General features: G+C 49.1%; 3 protein-coding genes across 3 annotated transcripts; 1 reads left to right on the forward strand and 2 right to left on the reverse strand.

Annotated features, from left to right (window-relative positions):
* Positions 1-463: 463 nt before the first annotated feature.
* On the reverse strand, positions 464-1,778 carry ACET3X_006421 (uncharacterized protein; the record flags this gene model as incomplete). Its single annotated transcript, XM_069453066.1, has 6 exons — positions 464-863; positions 917-1,059; positions 1,111-1,335; positions 1,390-1,494; positions 1,546-1,662; positions 1,725-1,778. 6 exons carry the CDS (start codon positions 1,776-1,778, stop codon positions 464-466), a joined length of 1,044 nt encoding a protein of 347 aa, XP_069305189.1.
* A 2,874-nt stretch (positions 1,779-4,652) lies between these two features.
* Positions 4,653-8,121, forward strand: ACET3X_006422 (uncharacterized protein; the record flags this gene model as incomplete). Its single annotated transcript, XM_069453077.1, has 5 exons — positions 4,653-4,856; positions 4,911-5,367; positions 5,441-5,569; positions 5,614-5,839; positions 5,891-8,121. Exons 1-5 carry the CDS (start codon positions 4,711-4,713, stop codon positions 8,119-8,121), a joined length of 3,189 nt encoding a protein of 1,062 aa, XP_069305190.1. The 5' UTR covers positions 4,653-4,710.
* Positions 8,122-11,423: 3,302 nt separating this feature from the next.
* ACET3X_006423 (uncharacterized protein) lies at positions 11,424-12,011 on the reverse strand (the record flags this gene model as incomplete). Its single annotated transcript, XM_069453088.1, has 2 exons — positions 11,424-11,496; positions 11,563-12,011. 2 exons carry the CDS (start codon positions 12,009-12,011, stop codon positions 11,424-11,426), a joined length of 522 nt encoding a protein of 173 aa, XP_069305191.1.
* Between the last annotated feature and the right edge of the window lie 4,185 nt (positions 12,012-16,196).

The raw sequence follows: 16,196 nt of genomic DNA on the forward strand, positions 1-16,196 counted from the left end.
GTCACCAACACGAGAACAGAACTCGAAAAGACAGGTAATTAAAGAACGTGTAATACGGAGAAATGATGGAAGGAAACGAGGAATGAACGCAAAAGTATCAAGCAAGAAGCGAATTGCCGTAGGAACAGGTACTACAGTAGCCGCATAGATGAAAAGACCGGGCGGCTCATGCACAACATTCCAACCGAGATGGGTTTGTTGATCCTCGCACCAGATCCTTACCGTTACCCTATATCCCGCAAACCAATAAAATCACACCATGGTGTCCCGGCCCGGACCACCTGCTGAAAGAAAACTAGACGCACAAGCTGTGACATGTGTGCCGTGCCACCTGCAAGGCGAAACCAGGGTATGGCAGGGGTACGCGCTCGCCGCAATAAATGCCAATTTTTGCATGTGTTGGTTACGTAATTCTTAGCAGCTGATACACTTTGGATACATTCGCACTGCAGTGCCTTGGTTTTCACTGCGGTATTGTTGTAGCCGGTATGCGGTCTACAGGATCTACTTGCACTGCCCAACTCTTTGATACCCGTATGATTCTCTCGGGACCGCCTTGGGAACGTGTAGATTGCTCTGAGCGCCCTGATCGTGATATGTCCATGAGCTGGTACCCTTTGCTGTCGTCTTTGGAGGTATGCTCTCCTCGGCGACGCAGGTCGTCCAAGCGCAGCAGCCCCGACTCAAACCCCTCCATGAATAATTTGGTGTATGGAAGGCACGTCGTTACGATGGCAATGCATTGTACGATCTGGTTGCAGATAGATGATCGCCAGTAGCCAAGTGTCAGATCATCCTTCAGAGTGGCATCGGTGCTTTCGCGATTGAAGAAGCCGAGCTGTATCGCAGCCGCTACGAGAACGCTATGAAGGGTCTGTCAGTACTGCCTGAGGTATGCTTGAAAATTTGAGCTTACAGTAGTCGGCATGAGAACAAAGTCATGACTGCTGCCTTCCGTTGTCGTCGTATCTGAAGTTGTGCTGTAATACCCAGTTCCAAGGCCACGATCGCAATCTCCGTTATGATGTTGAAACAGGAAACAGTATTCCACCAGGTCAACTATCCACAGTCAGTCAAAGAGTCGAGAAAACATCTGTGCAGACCACTGACACGATCGATACATCGATCCATTGTTCTATCCCATGGCCGTGGTAGCCGGCATTCCAATGCTGCGACCAACACAGAGCACACCAGCCACAGGGATATCAGGACCAGAACGCCAAAGTTGATTCTACGATGGATTCGAGAGGGCGTCAATTGGTGGACGAACGCGACGACAGCAAGCTTCGAGAAGCCGAGGGAGGCGATGAAGAGGATCGTCGCAGCGTATTCGCTCTTCACTCATGTCAGCGCTTCTGGCCTGGTACTTCAGGGGAGGTAGAAAGTTACTTTGAGGTTTGACTCAACCTGATATCTGTCCAAGGTCGCAACCGGTGTGCCAAATCCATAGTGAGCTTGCAGTGACACTGCGATCGACTGTGCGACGCAGAATCCCTAGTGAAGTCGGTTAGCCAATGCTCTTCAATACACTGAAGTCGAACTTACTAAGGCTGCAAGAACGAGCCATGACTCGATCGTGAGGCTCCGGAATACATAGAATTTGATACCGGCGTGTGTGAAGAATGCCAACAGACTGGTAACAAGAGTGAACCAAGTGATGATCTGAACGATGGGCGTCCGATTCAAGTCTGATATGATGACTTGATTCATCGTCCTGGACATACGCTAGAATGGCTGTTGAGCGGAGGCCGATCGACGACTATCGCGAATATGATCATGCTGTATGGGCTGTGGGGTGAGGGGCGCGGATAGCAAAAAGCAGGGGGAGTGTGTCAGGTACGGGCCCGCCAATACGGCTCTCTTCGTGAAGAGTGGTACAGCGACGCGGCGCCACCTGCAGCTGCGCAACAATGTCAAGACTAGCAATTATAGCGAAGCTGCCGCGTCAGGCACAAAGCGGCTGGTACGCCGGCTAAAAGAGCCCTTCATTACCTTACGACGCTGTAGGTTTCGACCGAAGTAGTCGAGAGGGATGTTTGCGCAGCCTGAGCTATTTCGCGAAACGCTCTGGAAAAATCAGGCATTACGCTCCTCATCATAGTAGGCTATGCAAACGGTGTAAGAAAGGGTGCACCAACACAACCACGTGCATCCGAGGTGGTCGTTGACAAAGGATTCGACTGATCTGGAGGTCATTCGAGCCGCGCGTTTGTTGAACATATCCTTGCCACAGTTGGCAGGTAAGACAGCAAATTTTCCACATTTCGGGGCGTAACCTAGTTTAATTGAGGGTATGCACGCAGCACTAGGTCTTCAGGCGCAGCGGGAACCTGATCTCCACACTAAAACAGTCCCGGGAGCGGTCCGCATCATCAGAGTTAGCTCTTCATCGTCGCTTAGTCGGACGAATGACCTCATTCGCCTATAGCGCGATGGCGTGATGCTTACTTGCGGCAAAAGAGGGTCTTCGGCTTCGTGAAGTGGATGGCTCAGGAAATTGTGGCAGTAGGCCTGACGGCGCAGCTGATTGGCTTGCGGTTCGACGGAACAGCATGCGACTTTATCCACCAGCGGAGTCGCCGAAACACCGGGCAAGCTTTCCATCGTGGTGCTGTCGAATGAGGTACAAGGTTGCTGAGTTGAAAGTCGCGGACGACATGTTGAAACTGATGACCCTCTATGGGATGATTCAGAATGACATACCGCCAAGACGCTAGACGAAACTAGGCCTTAGCGCATTGTGTCTCACGGTCTGGTTACTGTTCGAGCCATCAATAACCAGAAACGCGAGAAAAAGCCATTTGGCCCATCGAGATGACGCGCCCCGGCAAGGTAGGGAAGCTACAAAACGGTAAGTCCCGATGTGGCGGGTGAATATTGCAGCGAGCTGGCCACACGACGGCGAGCTCCGAGCCGAGTGCTTTCATCTGAAACCATGACTGAAATCAACTGCAAATATATCATCATCTGAAAACCCAGCAGGAGCTGATACATGCAATCCGACAGGGGAGAAATCTTGTTGAAAAACTACAGTAAAGGTCGTATATTCAGCTTCAGTGTCTAAAGATTTATGGAACCATGACGTCGACCTCATTCTACAGTTGCACACCTTCCTGCCTGTCGTTCACTGCAGCTCAACAGTAACAGGAAGGACAGAATTCGAGACTTTTTCAACCAAACTGCTGCGCCCGACTATAAGCTCCGAAGCCAATTACGTTTCTTCACAAGACCCTCTGACTAGTGGTTCTAATTTTTCCCACTGACAAGCACCCATCCCAATTCTTGCATTATATCCTTTGCTAAAGCTGTCGGGGCTCCATTGCGGGTCGTGATTCGGATAACGATCTTTTCCAGTGAGGGTATGGTTTTAAATTGCGCATCGATTGACATCAATGCCTTTCGAAGAGAATCACCTGTCTCTTTGAAGGCACTGTTGCTTTTGCTGTGTACAAGAGTCTCCAATGTTGACAGACTGGTACACCTTTCTCTGAGGAGCTTAAGACTCTGCACACTGTCGTTTCTGAACTTAACCTCTCCTGATTGGCCATCCACTTCCTCCAAGACCGGAAAGTTTATGCATAGGTGACACAATGACGCGGCGTTCACTCCTCCGATGCAGTCTATAAAGGAATTCAGGAGGCCGGTTTGTTGCTGAGTAGTATCCACAAGATAAAAGTGATTCGTCTTGTAAAGTATAGCACTAGCCTCACGCCGTATTTGCTGGTTGGTGTGCAGAATCGCAAGCCACTGCTTAGGCTTTTCGGGCGCAAATGTTTCCACTCGGGAATTTGGCTCTTGGAACAGGTAAATTGGGTGCGGTACATTGAGTACCTTTTCGTAAATGTCGTTACGAATGCCTTTTGGAAGATTGAGAAAATTGACCGTAGTCGACTCCGCCGACTTTGCCGAGTTAAGGGATGACATGTATGCTAAAGCCCTCTGTTCTCTGGAAAGTACAAGAATTACTACAACTACTACTGGTGCATCTGTTCCGATCCAAACTGACCTCAGTATCTGAGTATTCTGGCTAGGTATCCTTTTCTTTCAATAGGGTACAGCAAATACGACGATCTGTGGGCGCTGATGCTTGAACGTGCTTATATATGACTGGAAGTATGGTTTGAGATGCAAATTTTACAGCTTGTGGTTGTGAAAAGAAAGTTAAACGATCAACTCATGGGTGTGAGGGGTACATAAGGGCCAAGGCTGACAGCTGTCAAGCTTTGCTTTCGGCTGAACCTTTTTCCGAAAACCGCTATTCGCGGTGACAACCCGCTGACGTCTCAAGCGCCATCAACATTAATACCACTACCTCGCGCGGAACTTCTGGTCCTGTCGTGATAGCATTCGCGTAGCTTCCAAATCGAATGGCAAGCGTTTGGATAGGCTTGTGACGTCTGGTGGGGCTCTATCAGCGCTTCCAAAGTTGAGGTGATTCGATTTGAACGGCCACTAGCTTGCAGGAGTACATACTGCTCAGCGCTTAAGATAACGCACACCCAATGACACTCAACTCGATGCGGGGGTTTCTCCTTGGCAACCCAATACAGTGGGATTATATCGTGACGCGGCTGAGGTACAGCCGAGGAATGGTGGCTGCACGACTGCGGCACGGTCCGAGGCCTTCTTCTGCTTCTCCACGGTCCTTTCTGCGGAATTAGGTTCGAAAACAGTTGCCTCGCTCACGAACATCGATGTTCGCCCGCTATCATGGCGACCACCTCGTCCTCTCAAGGTGGAGGTTTTCGGCGTGGACTCTCCGCACGCATTGGTCATCTTCGTCGTAAATTCCACCACCATTCGGATAAACCCGGTGCCCAATCGCCTTACATACCTAGTGAAGGTCAAGAAGTCATGTACAAGCAACTGCCGAAGCCATTTAAGCAGCCCTGCCCTAACTAAGCGAGCAGTGATAATGTACGATCCTCCAATCGAGTTAGCGATGTGTCCCAGAAATTGGTTGCCACTGAAAATCACGATCACACATCTCTAGAGCAAACCAGCCATCGCACAGGCCAGCCACGACACGAAACCACGGACGGATCGACCCTTGCTGACGATGTTGGCAATGTGACTAATCATACAGATCTGTGGAGCGCGGCATATCGTGAAGCGGTCGAAAGTCTTGGAAAAGATATAGATCTCGCGATCTTGAAAGGTAGCAGTACCGCGCAGCTGCTCGAAAGACTTGAAGATATCGACAAAGAGGCCAATCAAGAGTCTGTCCTCCTACGTGGTATAGCCTATCTACGCTCGATACAGGTACCACTTGAGAGGTTCAAGCTGGCGTTGGACTTAGCGTCTCCCTTGAGCAACCTAGATCCAACAGCGTCAACTGTGCTTGGTGTAGTTAGAAGTGTTACAGCAGTAAGCCTCTTTCGCTGAGCTATCATGTTGCCATGTCTGTCTGTCTCACCTTTACTGATTCTGTTGAATGTAGATTGCTATAAGTTGTGCAACAGCCGACCTCGAATTCGCGAAGCAGATAGGCGAAATGCTGGAGCAGATCTCCTACATAGATGACTGCGATACACTTGGCCAGAGGACGAACAAGACGGATATTCACAAGGTATGTTATTTCAGATGCTCTGGAACTTTGCTGACAGGCTCCAGGCCCTCGTATCTGTTTACCGAGAGATACTGGAGTTCTACATCGCTGCACATGGAATTCTCAGTGAGAGAGGAAGAAAGCTGGCGATAAAGATGATACTTGAAACGGACCGTTTGCCGAGCATTGTTCGCAGCTTTTTGGAACAAGCTGAAAAACTTCGGAAACTCATTGAAAAAGCAACGTGGGAAATTGTCGAAGACATCAAGACCATGCTCTTCGACCGCGAAAGTAAGTTATGGTTATCTCACTAGCGGTAATTGCAGGGTTAATGCGCCTTAGTTTCGAGGTGGCTCAATGGTAGCAGGATGACTGCGCAAAGTCAGTATCACGCCCTTCTCCAAGCCCTTCGAGCCGACGAGGCTTGCGAATCTCTTCTCACACACCCTAACTTCATTGAATGGTATCGGGCATCCGACTCCCAGCAACTGGTACTTCTTGGTGAGATGGGAAGTGGAAAAACAATTGCGATGGCGTACTTTGTGGACGAGCTAAACCGGAGAGACGAACATCAACTGCCCAGGCCAAAAGTCTGTTACTACTACTGCCGCGACGATGATACTGGCCAAGTTACCAACATCTTATCAACATTGATCTTAGCGCTTCTTGAGCAGTTGTCTGGGCTGAAGAGAACATTCTACGACTGGTACAAAGAAAAGCAGGCTCATGGGATCGTCGAGCCAGCGACGAATGTGAGATTGTTGAAAGAATTCCTTGAAAGTGTGCTGATAACACTTGATCGCCTGCTTTTTATCGTTGTCGATGGTCTGGACGAGTGCGATAGCATGTCAAGGAACACCCTGCTTGAATACCTAAAACACTTATCGACCAAGACTCCGCGGCTGAAAATTCTGCTTTCCTCCCGCCCCCAAGAAGAAATTTTGGAGAAGCTCAACCGCGTTCCTAGAATCGATATGAGATCAGACGCTGTTAGAGATTCCGTCATTGTTCGGCATACAGTCGAAGGACGACTGTCACATCTATCGGCAGATCTAAGGGATCTTGTCACAAAAACACTATCTAGTAGGGCGAAAGGAAGTGCCATCTGGTCGAAGATGGCAATTGAACTTATTCAAGTTCGTAAAATCAGCGCGCCTGGTCCCATGCGACGGTTCCTGGATGAAATGCCTGTACCCGGCCAGCTCTCAAGCCTGTACGACAAGCTACTCCTACGAAATTCTTCAGATGACATTGAAAACCAAGAGCTTGCCACAGCAGCGCTCAAGTTTCTTGCTGTCGCATGTAGACCTCTTAGCATACTGGAACTCGCCTGGGCAGTGGCGTTTACTACAGCTCGAGGTAGGATCAACACTGTCGCTGCTCTCTCGGAGCTAGTAGATCATCAAAGGATAACGAGCCTGATACATCCGTTCATCAACCGTATCGATTTCAAAGACGTTAGGAAGCGCCAGGTCCAACTCGTACATCAGTCTGTCAGAGAATACATTGTACAGAAGTGCTCTCCTGTGCAACACTCAGCTGCATCGATCGCGCCAGACCAGTCCAATACGCACAACAGCGACATCTTGGAAGCATTTGTGCTGGATATCTGTATGGACTACCTTCTGTTAGACGAAGTCGGCACTATTCCACTCTTTTCCGAAGAACAACGTGCGATCGACGAACTGCCTCAAGATTCCGATCTATTTAGCGACATTGGACCGTACGAATACGATCGTTACTGTACATGGGAGACTTGGGAAGAAGACATGATATGCTATGATCCAACTGAGCGTGGCTTCGGCGAGTTCTTTGTTTACGCGTCGAGCTATTGGCTGAAGCATCTTGGTGTGGTCGAAAGCCACCTACTTCCTCCTTTGGCAAAGATAGAGACCTTGTGTCAAGCAGGCTCAACACGGCTTGACAACTGGATCAACCAGCATTGTCGTCCAGGGTGCGCAATCAAGGCCAGATTCGAGTTTGACAGCGCTCTCTATGATCCACTCAGCATCACTGCGCTGTTCGGCTCGGATCGACTTCTCCTCAATCTGCTTGAGACATCCACTTTCGACAGTGACAAGTACCTCACGTCGCCGGCCATGAGTGCTGCTGATCAGATCATACAGTGGGGAGATTTATCCAGGCTCAAGATACTTCTCCTGGAAGAGAGGCTACGCCATCAGCTTCGAAATCCGGAATTCTTCCATCTCATCATCCGACAATGGTTCAACATACGTACACGTCACGGAGACTGGGAGCCAGCCTTCAGTCTTGTGGACTTTTTGTTGGATACGATGATTCAGGAGCAATGGGGCCACAAACTTTTATGCATTGCCGCTCGCTACAATTGCATACCGATGGTTCAGCGTCTGCTGAATCAATCAAAACGGAAGCCAGAGCTGAAGTCTGAACTTTTGCGCGCCTTCGAGACACTTGGTGACGAGGTAAGGGAGGACTATCTTGATGATACGGAATCTGTTATGAGGAAAGAAGGATTTGAAGATCACCTGCACTGCTTGAATAATCGACAAGCCGCTCGCAACTTCCAGCTTTCATATAATGCCTATGAATAGGACACCTTAGAATGGGAGCTTGTGTAAATACAACAATCAGGGTGTGGACTTGATTCAAATAACACCGCACCTTGCAGTTCGTATGTCTTCTGCCTTCTGCTCTCACGTTCACATAAGAACACAAACCAGGTTGACAATAGTAGAAGTGCGTCCCTTTCAATGACATCGAGAGCAGTGCAAGATTGAGGAGCCGATAAGAATGGACAACGACGATTTTGTTTCTGATGTGGAGCATACTTCATTTCCATCGTTGACCCACTCCGGACGTATCATATCTATGAAGGAGACTGTTGCAGCCTCGTTGTTGAGGCTGCGTTACTAAAGAGTTTTATGGCAGCTCTTCCATGCTTGACGTCTTAACACTTGCGTGGGGGAACGAAAGAACGCTGACTATTACTCCTCAACTTCCGGGGGACTAGAAAACCGACTCAGGAGACCTGGAAGAGGAGGAAATAGGTGTGAACAACGTACTTCAAGATTCAATCTTGCTAACGATGGCTAGAAGTGCCAGCAAAGCTTGCATTTGTCAGTGAACGAGTTATCTCAGTGACCAGTTCAACTCACAAGTACCAACAGTCAGTATGAATGCAGCAACTGTAAAGGCCGTCTGTGCATTGCCACCCTTCGCTGTCCATGCAACGCCCACTACAGTTGCCACTACCCACGGCACTGATCCAATGACCCCGATGCGGAAGCCGCTCCAACCTTCAACAAATTCTAGAGCATGACGTCGGTCATACTGACGAAGGCGAAATACCCAGTCAATCCAATCCGATTCTGTTTTGATGCTCTCCGGATGTTGGTACGCATAGAAAACCTCCTGTAAGGTGAAGTCGTCCATCGGCACAACTTCCGGGCGGGTAGTAGGTGTATACGATAAGAGCCGAATTTGCCTTAACGTTTTGAGTGACAAGTACCGACGCCACAAGCCACAGATGTGCTTCTCATACTCTCTATGAAGAGCATGGAACAGCTCTTGGTCCGTGGAGATTATGTCTACGTTTTTCCCCCAGAACTTCTCAGATGTTTCGGGTCTGGACGCGGCCCATCTATTCCGACTGGTAACCTGGATCTGTCGTCGTATGCAGCCTTGACTCCCAGATCTATAGCACATGATATTCAAGGAACACGTCGGTTTGCCCACGCTATCACTCGTTGGTGAATTCATTGTTTGGGTTGGAGGGAGAACAGAAGATTGATTCACGACAGTAGAGGCGAGCGATGACGGATACGATCCATGGTTGGAATCGGCCAATATTGCTGAACTCGAGAATAGTTTTGGTCGTAGCTGGGCTGGAACGCGGTCCATACCATTTGGAGAATACTCTGAAGTGCGGCCAACAGTCGTTGCTGTTTTGGGCGAAAAGTAAAATGCTGGTCGCTTGGTAAATAGGCCATGAAGCCCCCTCTTTCTATCTCTCTTAGTTCCGTTGTCTAATGATGGGGATATCGCCTCATCGATCGTGTCCAATGTCGAAGTTATGGTTGTAGCAGTTTGTATTGCTTCGGAATATGATTTTGGCACAGGGCTCTCTGCAGCTTGGTATTGAGACAGTCGAGGGGGGTCAACTCCACACATCATTGACGATGCTGCTAATGTCGAAGCTGTTGATGTCGACCCATGGAGGAGAGAGTGGGGCGGGAGGGGGGATGTATTATGAGGCATCACAATAGAATGGTTATTCGACATCGCGGACTGGACTCTTTTTTTCACAGTAATAGAGGATGCAGATCAAGGTAGGGTTCCTTCCACGGTTAAGTATCCATGCTGTTTTCAGCCGCGGCTGACTTTTGCCTTGGTTTCTGCTCCGCCACCGCCACATGATCATCAGTAACTCATGTGAAAGTTTGCATTAAACTGGATACTCGCTACCATCATGAGCTTTTCGTTAGTTATGCAGATCGAACGTGCGATGTGGTTGTTTCCAACATTTGGTTATTGGTTCCATGGGGGAAGCCTCGTCCAGAAATGGCTTCCGCCTTTTCTACTCCTCTACGCTATTCTCGCATTCGGTTGCCCTTCAGTATTTCTTTGCCGATGAACTCTCATCTACAGAGCTGATATCCTGCACCGTGGCGTGAGACACACACCAGAGCAAGACAAAGGACACGGAATTCGATATCTAACCATGATCGACGGCCCCGAGGTCGGTGACGCCTGTCCTTAGGTTGCATTCACTATAGTTTTAACTTAAACGTTATATGCAAGGGTATTCTAGTCTACACATCGAAGATTACTAAGGTCCACGAGAGTGTAAAGTCGCTTTTTCGGGCTCCTGGGAGGCCTACTGTGTCGCGATAATCATTGGGTTTGAGCTTTAGGGAACAGTTGATTGTATACCTATCTTGCTTTGGTTGATACACTGGTATCACAAGTTATGTAATAACCTTGGCAAAGTGATGTGGTTAGCCGCTTGTGGCTGTATGTCAGCTTTCTTATGATAGGTAGAATCACCAGAGTCATCGAGAGAACTGCTGACATGTGCGGTAGGCTCTTTCCGGGTGGTTTCGCAATAGAGCCCCGCTCCAAGCTTCCTTCAAAAATAGTGGCACGCCTGACAACTCCGCGTACTCAAATGCAGTCGCTCCAAACCTTAGACGCATCCCCAGTCGCAACCTTTGTGAACATCTCTAACATGCCCTCTGAAAATGCCCCCAACGCGGCTGACAATCTCGAACAAAAGAGCTCAACCACTGGCCCCGAACTCAGCGATGACGCAAACCTTGCAACCCTAGAAGAGCCAACAGCGCCCCCAAAACCTAAAACAGCTGAAGAATCACAAGCGGCTAAAGAATCTTACGAAGACTACATCAAAACTCTGCCGCCGCCATTTTGGGCAACCAAGGCACCAAAGACAAAAGTAGCGAACGACGAGGCAATCGCGACCAGAATCAACGCCGTATGTGCGCCAGTGACGGCTGAGCAGCGCGAAGAAGATGAGCGTCAGAAAGCAATGTCTTGGCGGGAGCGGTGGCGTGATCGTAAAGCGAAACGAGAGGCTAAAGAGAAGAACAAAGATCCCGATAACAGACCTGTAGAGAGGGGGAGCAGAGCACAGCTGAATGTCTTTGGTGTCAATATCAAGGAGAAGAAGAGGAAGCGGTGACGTGTTTACAGAACAAATGTGCTGTAAATTTCATATTACGTTACGCAACTACGAAAGAAAACGACAGTTATGGTATGCTCGTATCCCTGTACCGTCATTTTGACGCGCATATTCCACTTTGATAGCCAAAGACGTCATGGACCGCACGATTTGCACCTAATCCTACGGTATCCCCCCTAAACTTTGTGGATGACCTTACTGTACAATGTACTCATCGAATGCACTTGGCATGTCTGGGGCAGTCGTTCCGTTCCAAGCATAGTCGAGCCTACACGGAACAGTGTTGTCAGTAAATCGTACCAAGCATACGATTCGTGATTGAAAGTTCTCTTACATGGTCTTGTATGTCTCGTCCTCAAGACCCAAAAGGTTATACGTGGGACCACCTTCAATCTCCAAAAGGTCTGGCTTGATGCAATCCTGGCTAGCAACGGCGACATCTTCCGACCTCTTCCTGTTGATGAAGCTATAGCCAGCGCCCGTGTACTCCACGTTGTTGACGTCTCCACCATGGCAGACAAGGTCCCTGCCGTTCGAGTCGAATACATGGAATATAAACCCACATCCCCCGCCTCCGTGCGACCTGGTGCTCAGCCTCCAGTCTGTGGGAATGGCGCGGAACGAGTAAGCCCATGATATGCCGCCAGTAGCATAGCATCGGTCTGGGCTGACGTTCGTGAACGTGACTCTGTTGCCACCGCCGCAGTGCGACTCGATATGTCCTTGGATATCGATAGCTGCTACTGCCGCAGCGAGAGCGAAGGTAGTGGTAAGATACTGCATATTGGTGAAGTGAGGGGAATTCTGATCTTGTAAGGTATGAAGTCGAGTGTAGACGAGAAATTGATGGTGCGATGAGTGTTCTCTCAATCGGCTGCAGCCCATCCTTTTATATCTATCTTGTCAGTACTCAAGAGACAATGCAAATAGATGCCCTTTCGTTCAGCTTACCGGTTATGTATAGGTTACATCCCAAACTCTGCATGGTAGACGGTGATCGCAGCGTTGCGAAGCCTGAAAGGGCAACTCGACATCTTACGACACAAGGATAGGAATTACCCATACGAGATTAACGCCTGAGGCTTCTGTTTTGCCACCTACAAATGCTAGGAAGGTGGAGAAGATTGAGTGCTGAAGCCATGCCAGGCGTTTGCTGACCCGACGGCCGTCTGCGACATGAGGAGATCTACTCTTCAGGCGAGATATAGACCAGGGATCTGCAAGTAGGGATTCAAACGTGCTGCTTTTGTCGAAAAGACCTTTAGATGCGTACAAATGGCACTGATTATGAGCGAGCCCATCATTATAGGGTGGAAGACGGCAGACACACCTGAACTGAGATCATATGAATGAGCAGGGCAACTGATCGCCACAAGACGCTCAGAGGACTCATCCTAAGAAAAGCCTCTTCGCGCGTCATTAGAATGTCTTGTGGAACGCCCCGGGCGTAAATATATTGCTTGGCAGCGCTTTTTAATTAACTCAAAGACAGTAGCGTTCCCATCTTGACTTAGCTTCCATATCTCATGTAACGTTGGACTCCTTAGGGATCACATACGTCCACCATGAGAATGGCTGTTGACAGTACGCCTGGACTAGAGATTGACGAGGGAAAATGATGCGCAACCGATTGGAAGGCTGGCGATCAATTGTCCTACAGATTTACACCTCGCAATAGTCTTTCGTAAGACCTATGTGGTTTGCTCTTCCTAGTATCACAACTGTAAGAATAATCAGTCCTGGTACGGAATATCGAGATCTGCAAGCCTCCCTCACATGATGTGTGAAAACGTAAGTAGAATGGTACAAGCTTGTGTCAACACTTCATCTTACTACGTGAGCCGAATCGTGCGCTTTCTGTATTTCTTCATGGTCTTGAAATACACGTTTTCGACTGCTTCAAGCCCGCGAAAGAACCAGTCCATATTCTTGATGGATGAATGTCGGCTGTATTGCGCGATACCAATCCTTGTCCAACCATCGCCCTTTTTCTTGATTATCAGAACACGAATGGCTGCACCAGATAGGCCTAGAACTAGAGCTTTCAATTGGTTGCGACGAAACGCATCTTGCTCTTGAGAATATGGTACGTCCAACCACATCTTGAAACTTAGAGAGAACAGGAAGGACTTTCTGTAGAAAGGCCTACTTGGAGCGCCAACACGCACCCAGTTGCCAATCTCATTTTTCTCAAAGATCAAGGGGAATATGACGCCGCGAATCACGAGACTAGGCATGATCCTTGCTTCCCGGGGCAGTTCTGTATCAAGTGTCATGCCGAAAAGAGCGTTCTCCGTCAGGTTCAGCAAGCGACCACCTGAAAGCTCTACACTTATTCTGGCTGAGTGCTCGTCAAGGGATACATGGGAACCATACGAACGATACGAGTATCTTCCGCCAATAGCCTCGTCTTCTAAATCGCACAGGATAACTGGTTGGCGAGGTATTTCATCGTTGTACTGCCATCCAAGCCACGACCATGAAGGAAAGTCGATCTGTCGGTGTACTCTATCATTTTCCATACGCCAAAAGAGCGCTGAATTTATCGTTAAACCTGTATCGGGTTTGAGGGGTAGGCCGAACACTTGGAAGAGCGGATCTTTGTTCGTTCGAAATTCATTTAACACGCCCTGGATGGCGTTGAGTCGATCTGACTCGTAGGACAGGTCTCTCCGAACGTAATTGGAGATATGGTCGAAGAATTCATCAAGAACGTCTCTTGTTATATCGATTGGCTTTTCAGAGTAGGTACCCGGAAACACTACTGTTGGCGCGATTCCTAGTCTTTCTTCACCTTTCGGGTCCACGGAAATGGTTTCTATGTTCATCTTATTTGAGACGATGACCTGCCCCCCGATAGGATGACTGCTGCCAAACGTATGCTGCACGTTGCATTGAGTATAGAAACCGCCTGATGTGAAAACCAGTTTTCTAAGAGACATGACAGCCTCCTGATAGGTCCAGCCCCTGGTAGACCACTTGGATCTGTTGATCGCCGCCTCTAGACTGCCGAACAATGGTACATAGGAATATGGTCCCATATGGAATGCTGCATCGAGATTGCATTGGCAGGAAGATACTCCAGGCAGACCGACTCCAGGATCTGTACTCCCTGCAGCGACCAGTGTCAATGTTGCTCCCGCGTAGATATTGCCCATATTGGCGATTTGCTGGTGCTTTTGATTTGCATCGTGCTGATCAATGCAATACCTGTCAACCCACAAATAACGGAAGGACAATCGTAAAGTAACGCTCATCGCATCCTTTATGACGGGAGGTGCATTCATAAGACTTTCGTCCTCATCCGGAGCCTGTGAATGACCCCAAACATAACTGAGCGCAAAGTATTTTGCGTTTTCAGGCATTAGAACGACTCTTTCGTCCTCGCAGTCGATGCAGTACAACGCCGACAAATTTCGAAGTGCGGTCTGTGGACATGGTTCAATGTGATTGGTCATGCAATTACTCAGCCACTGTGCGATGCTTTCGTACTCATTGTATCCGAAGGGTAGGTGCCTGATTCCGTCTTCAGGCAAGCGGGTGTTGTCGATTTGCAGCATACAATGTTGACCGTCACTCCAATGCTGAAGTTCGAAGCTGTTGATCTGAGCGCTATGGCTGGCGATGATGCAGAACCGGCAATCCACCGGATTCAGACCAAGCTGCTCTGCTGGTAGGCTGGCAAGAAAGTAGCATGTTCTCGAGCCCCAGCGTGTCCCAGCAAGCCTCCAGCGTGAAAAGAATCTGCAGCTTCTGCAGTATTTGTTTGTCTCTGAAAGTCTGATAACTGCAGCTTGTGAATCTTCTAGTCCCGAGGTCTTGAGCCATTCGAGATCCCTGTTAGCTATCTCGTGACATCTTTGACATAGACCATTCGGGAGCAATCTGCTTCTCTGGCGCCTGATCTTTCTATTCTCTGTGGACTGTGACCATTTATATAAACTTGGGACTAGCTCTTTTCTTCGTAGCCTTTTGACATAGATATCGTTCGACAGAGGGCCGTCAGGAGTAGTTGTATCGGTTCCTTTGACAAGTGGTGTTGTGTTCGAAATCCTGCAGCGGTCAATGAAAGGCGTGACGCAAACAAGGACCTGTTGGCTCACTCGTCAGATTTGGGGCCGTCCTGATTCTTGTGAATCGTCTCGGCCTGCTCGAACTGATCATGAGATGACATGGCCGCAACCGTTCATCTTCTAAACCATAATTTCTGCTTCTTCGTGTAGATCAGCTTTCGCGGCTTAATGTCATACTGATGGAAGGATGTTATCCTTAGAAGGCTTGTCCATTCAGCTGCGATTTTGCAGCTGTGATGCGAATGTCGTCAATGTCAGCCGCACCTGCTCCGCCGCCATGCCTCGCTTCTTGGCATAGCAGATGCCTACATCACACTCTACTCACGCGGAACGCCCTGGGGCTTCATCACAACCTTCGTGCTTTGAACTATCCCACCACTATTCGAAAATTGTCGACCGGTAGACGCTCGTCGATCAGATCCCCGAACGATGCTCTCGGCCAGTATCGCGAATGGCGCTAGGAGGCTTCGGCGGCCTTGAGCCGGCGCTCAGGTCTCATACCCCGCATCTGATGCAGGGACAAGAAGATTCAGCTTGCCGTCGAGTACTGCTATCGCATCGCTGGAGTCTGGAGAGTCGCTGGAGCCGTAGGTGTTCCGGTGTGGCAGAGACATGATCGCTGAGAAGCCAGTCCAGGTAACGAGCTAACTAGGACGGGACGGACCCAGATTCAACGCACGAGCTGTCTTTGGCAGTCACGTGCCATTGATCAAGTCAAAGTTCGGGGGCAGAGAAATCCCCAAGTGAAAATCTTTCTGCTAAAGCGCTAATGGATCAACAAGGAGACGAGCACTATACTTGCTGATTCTCGGCACCGCGCACCAACCAGAGCGTTACCCCTCTTTCCCAATCGGGAAGGTTTGTTAATCTGTCGATCACCGCGGCATTTGGGTGA

The sequence above is a fragment of the Alternaria dauci genome, chromosome 6, assembly GCF_042100115.1.
Source record: "Alternaria dauci strain A2016 chromosome 6, whole genome shotgun sequence".
NCBI classification, from domain to species: domain Eukaryota; kingdom Fungi; phylum Ascomycota; class Dothideomycetes; order Pleosporales; family Pleosporaceae; genus Alternaria; species Alternaria dauci.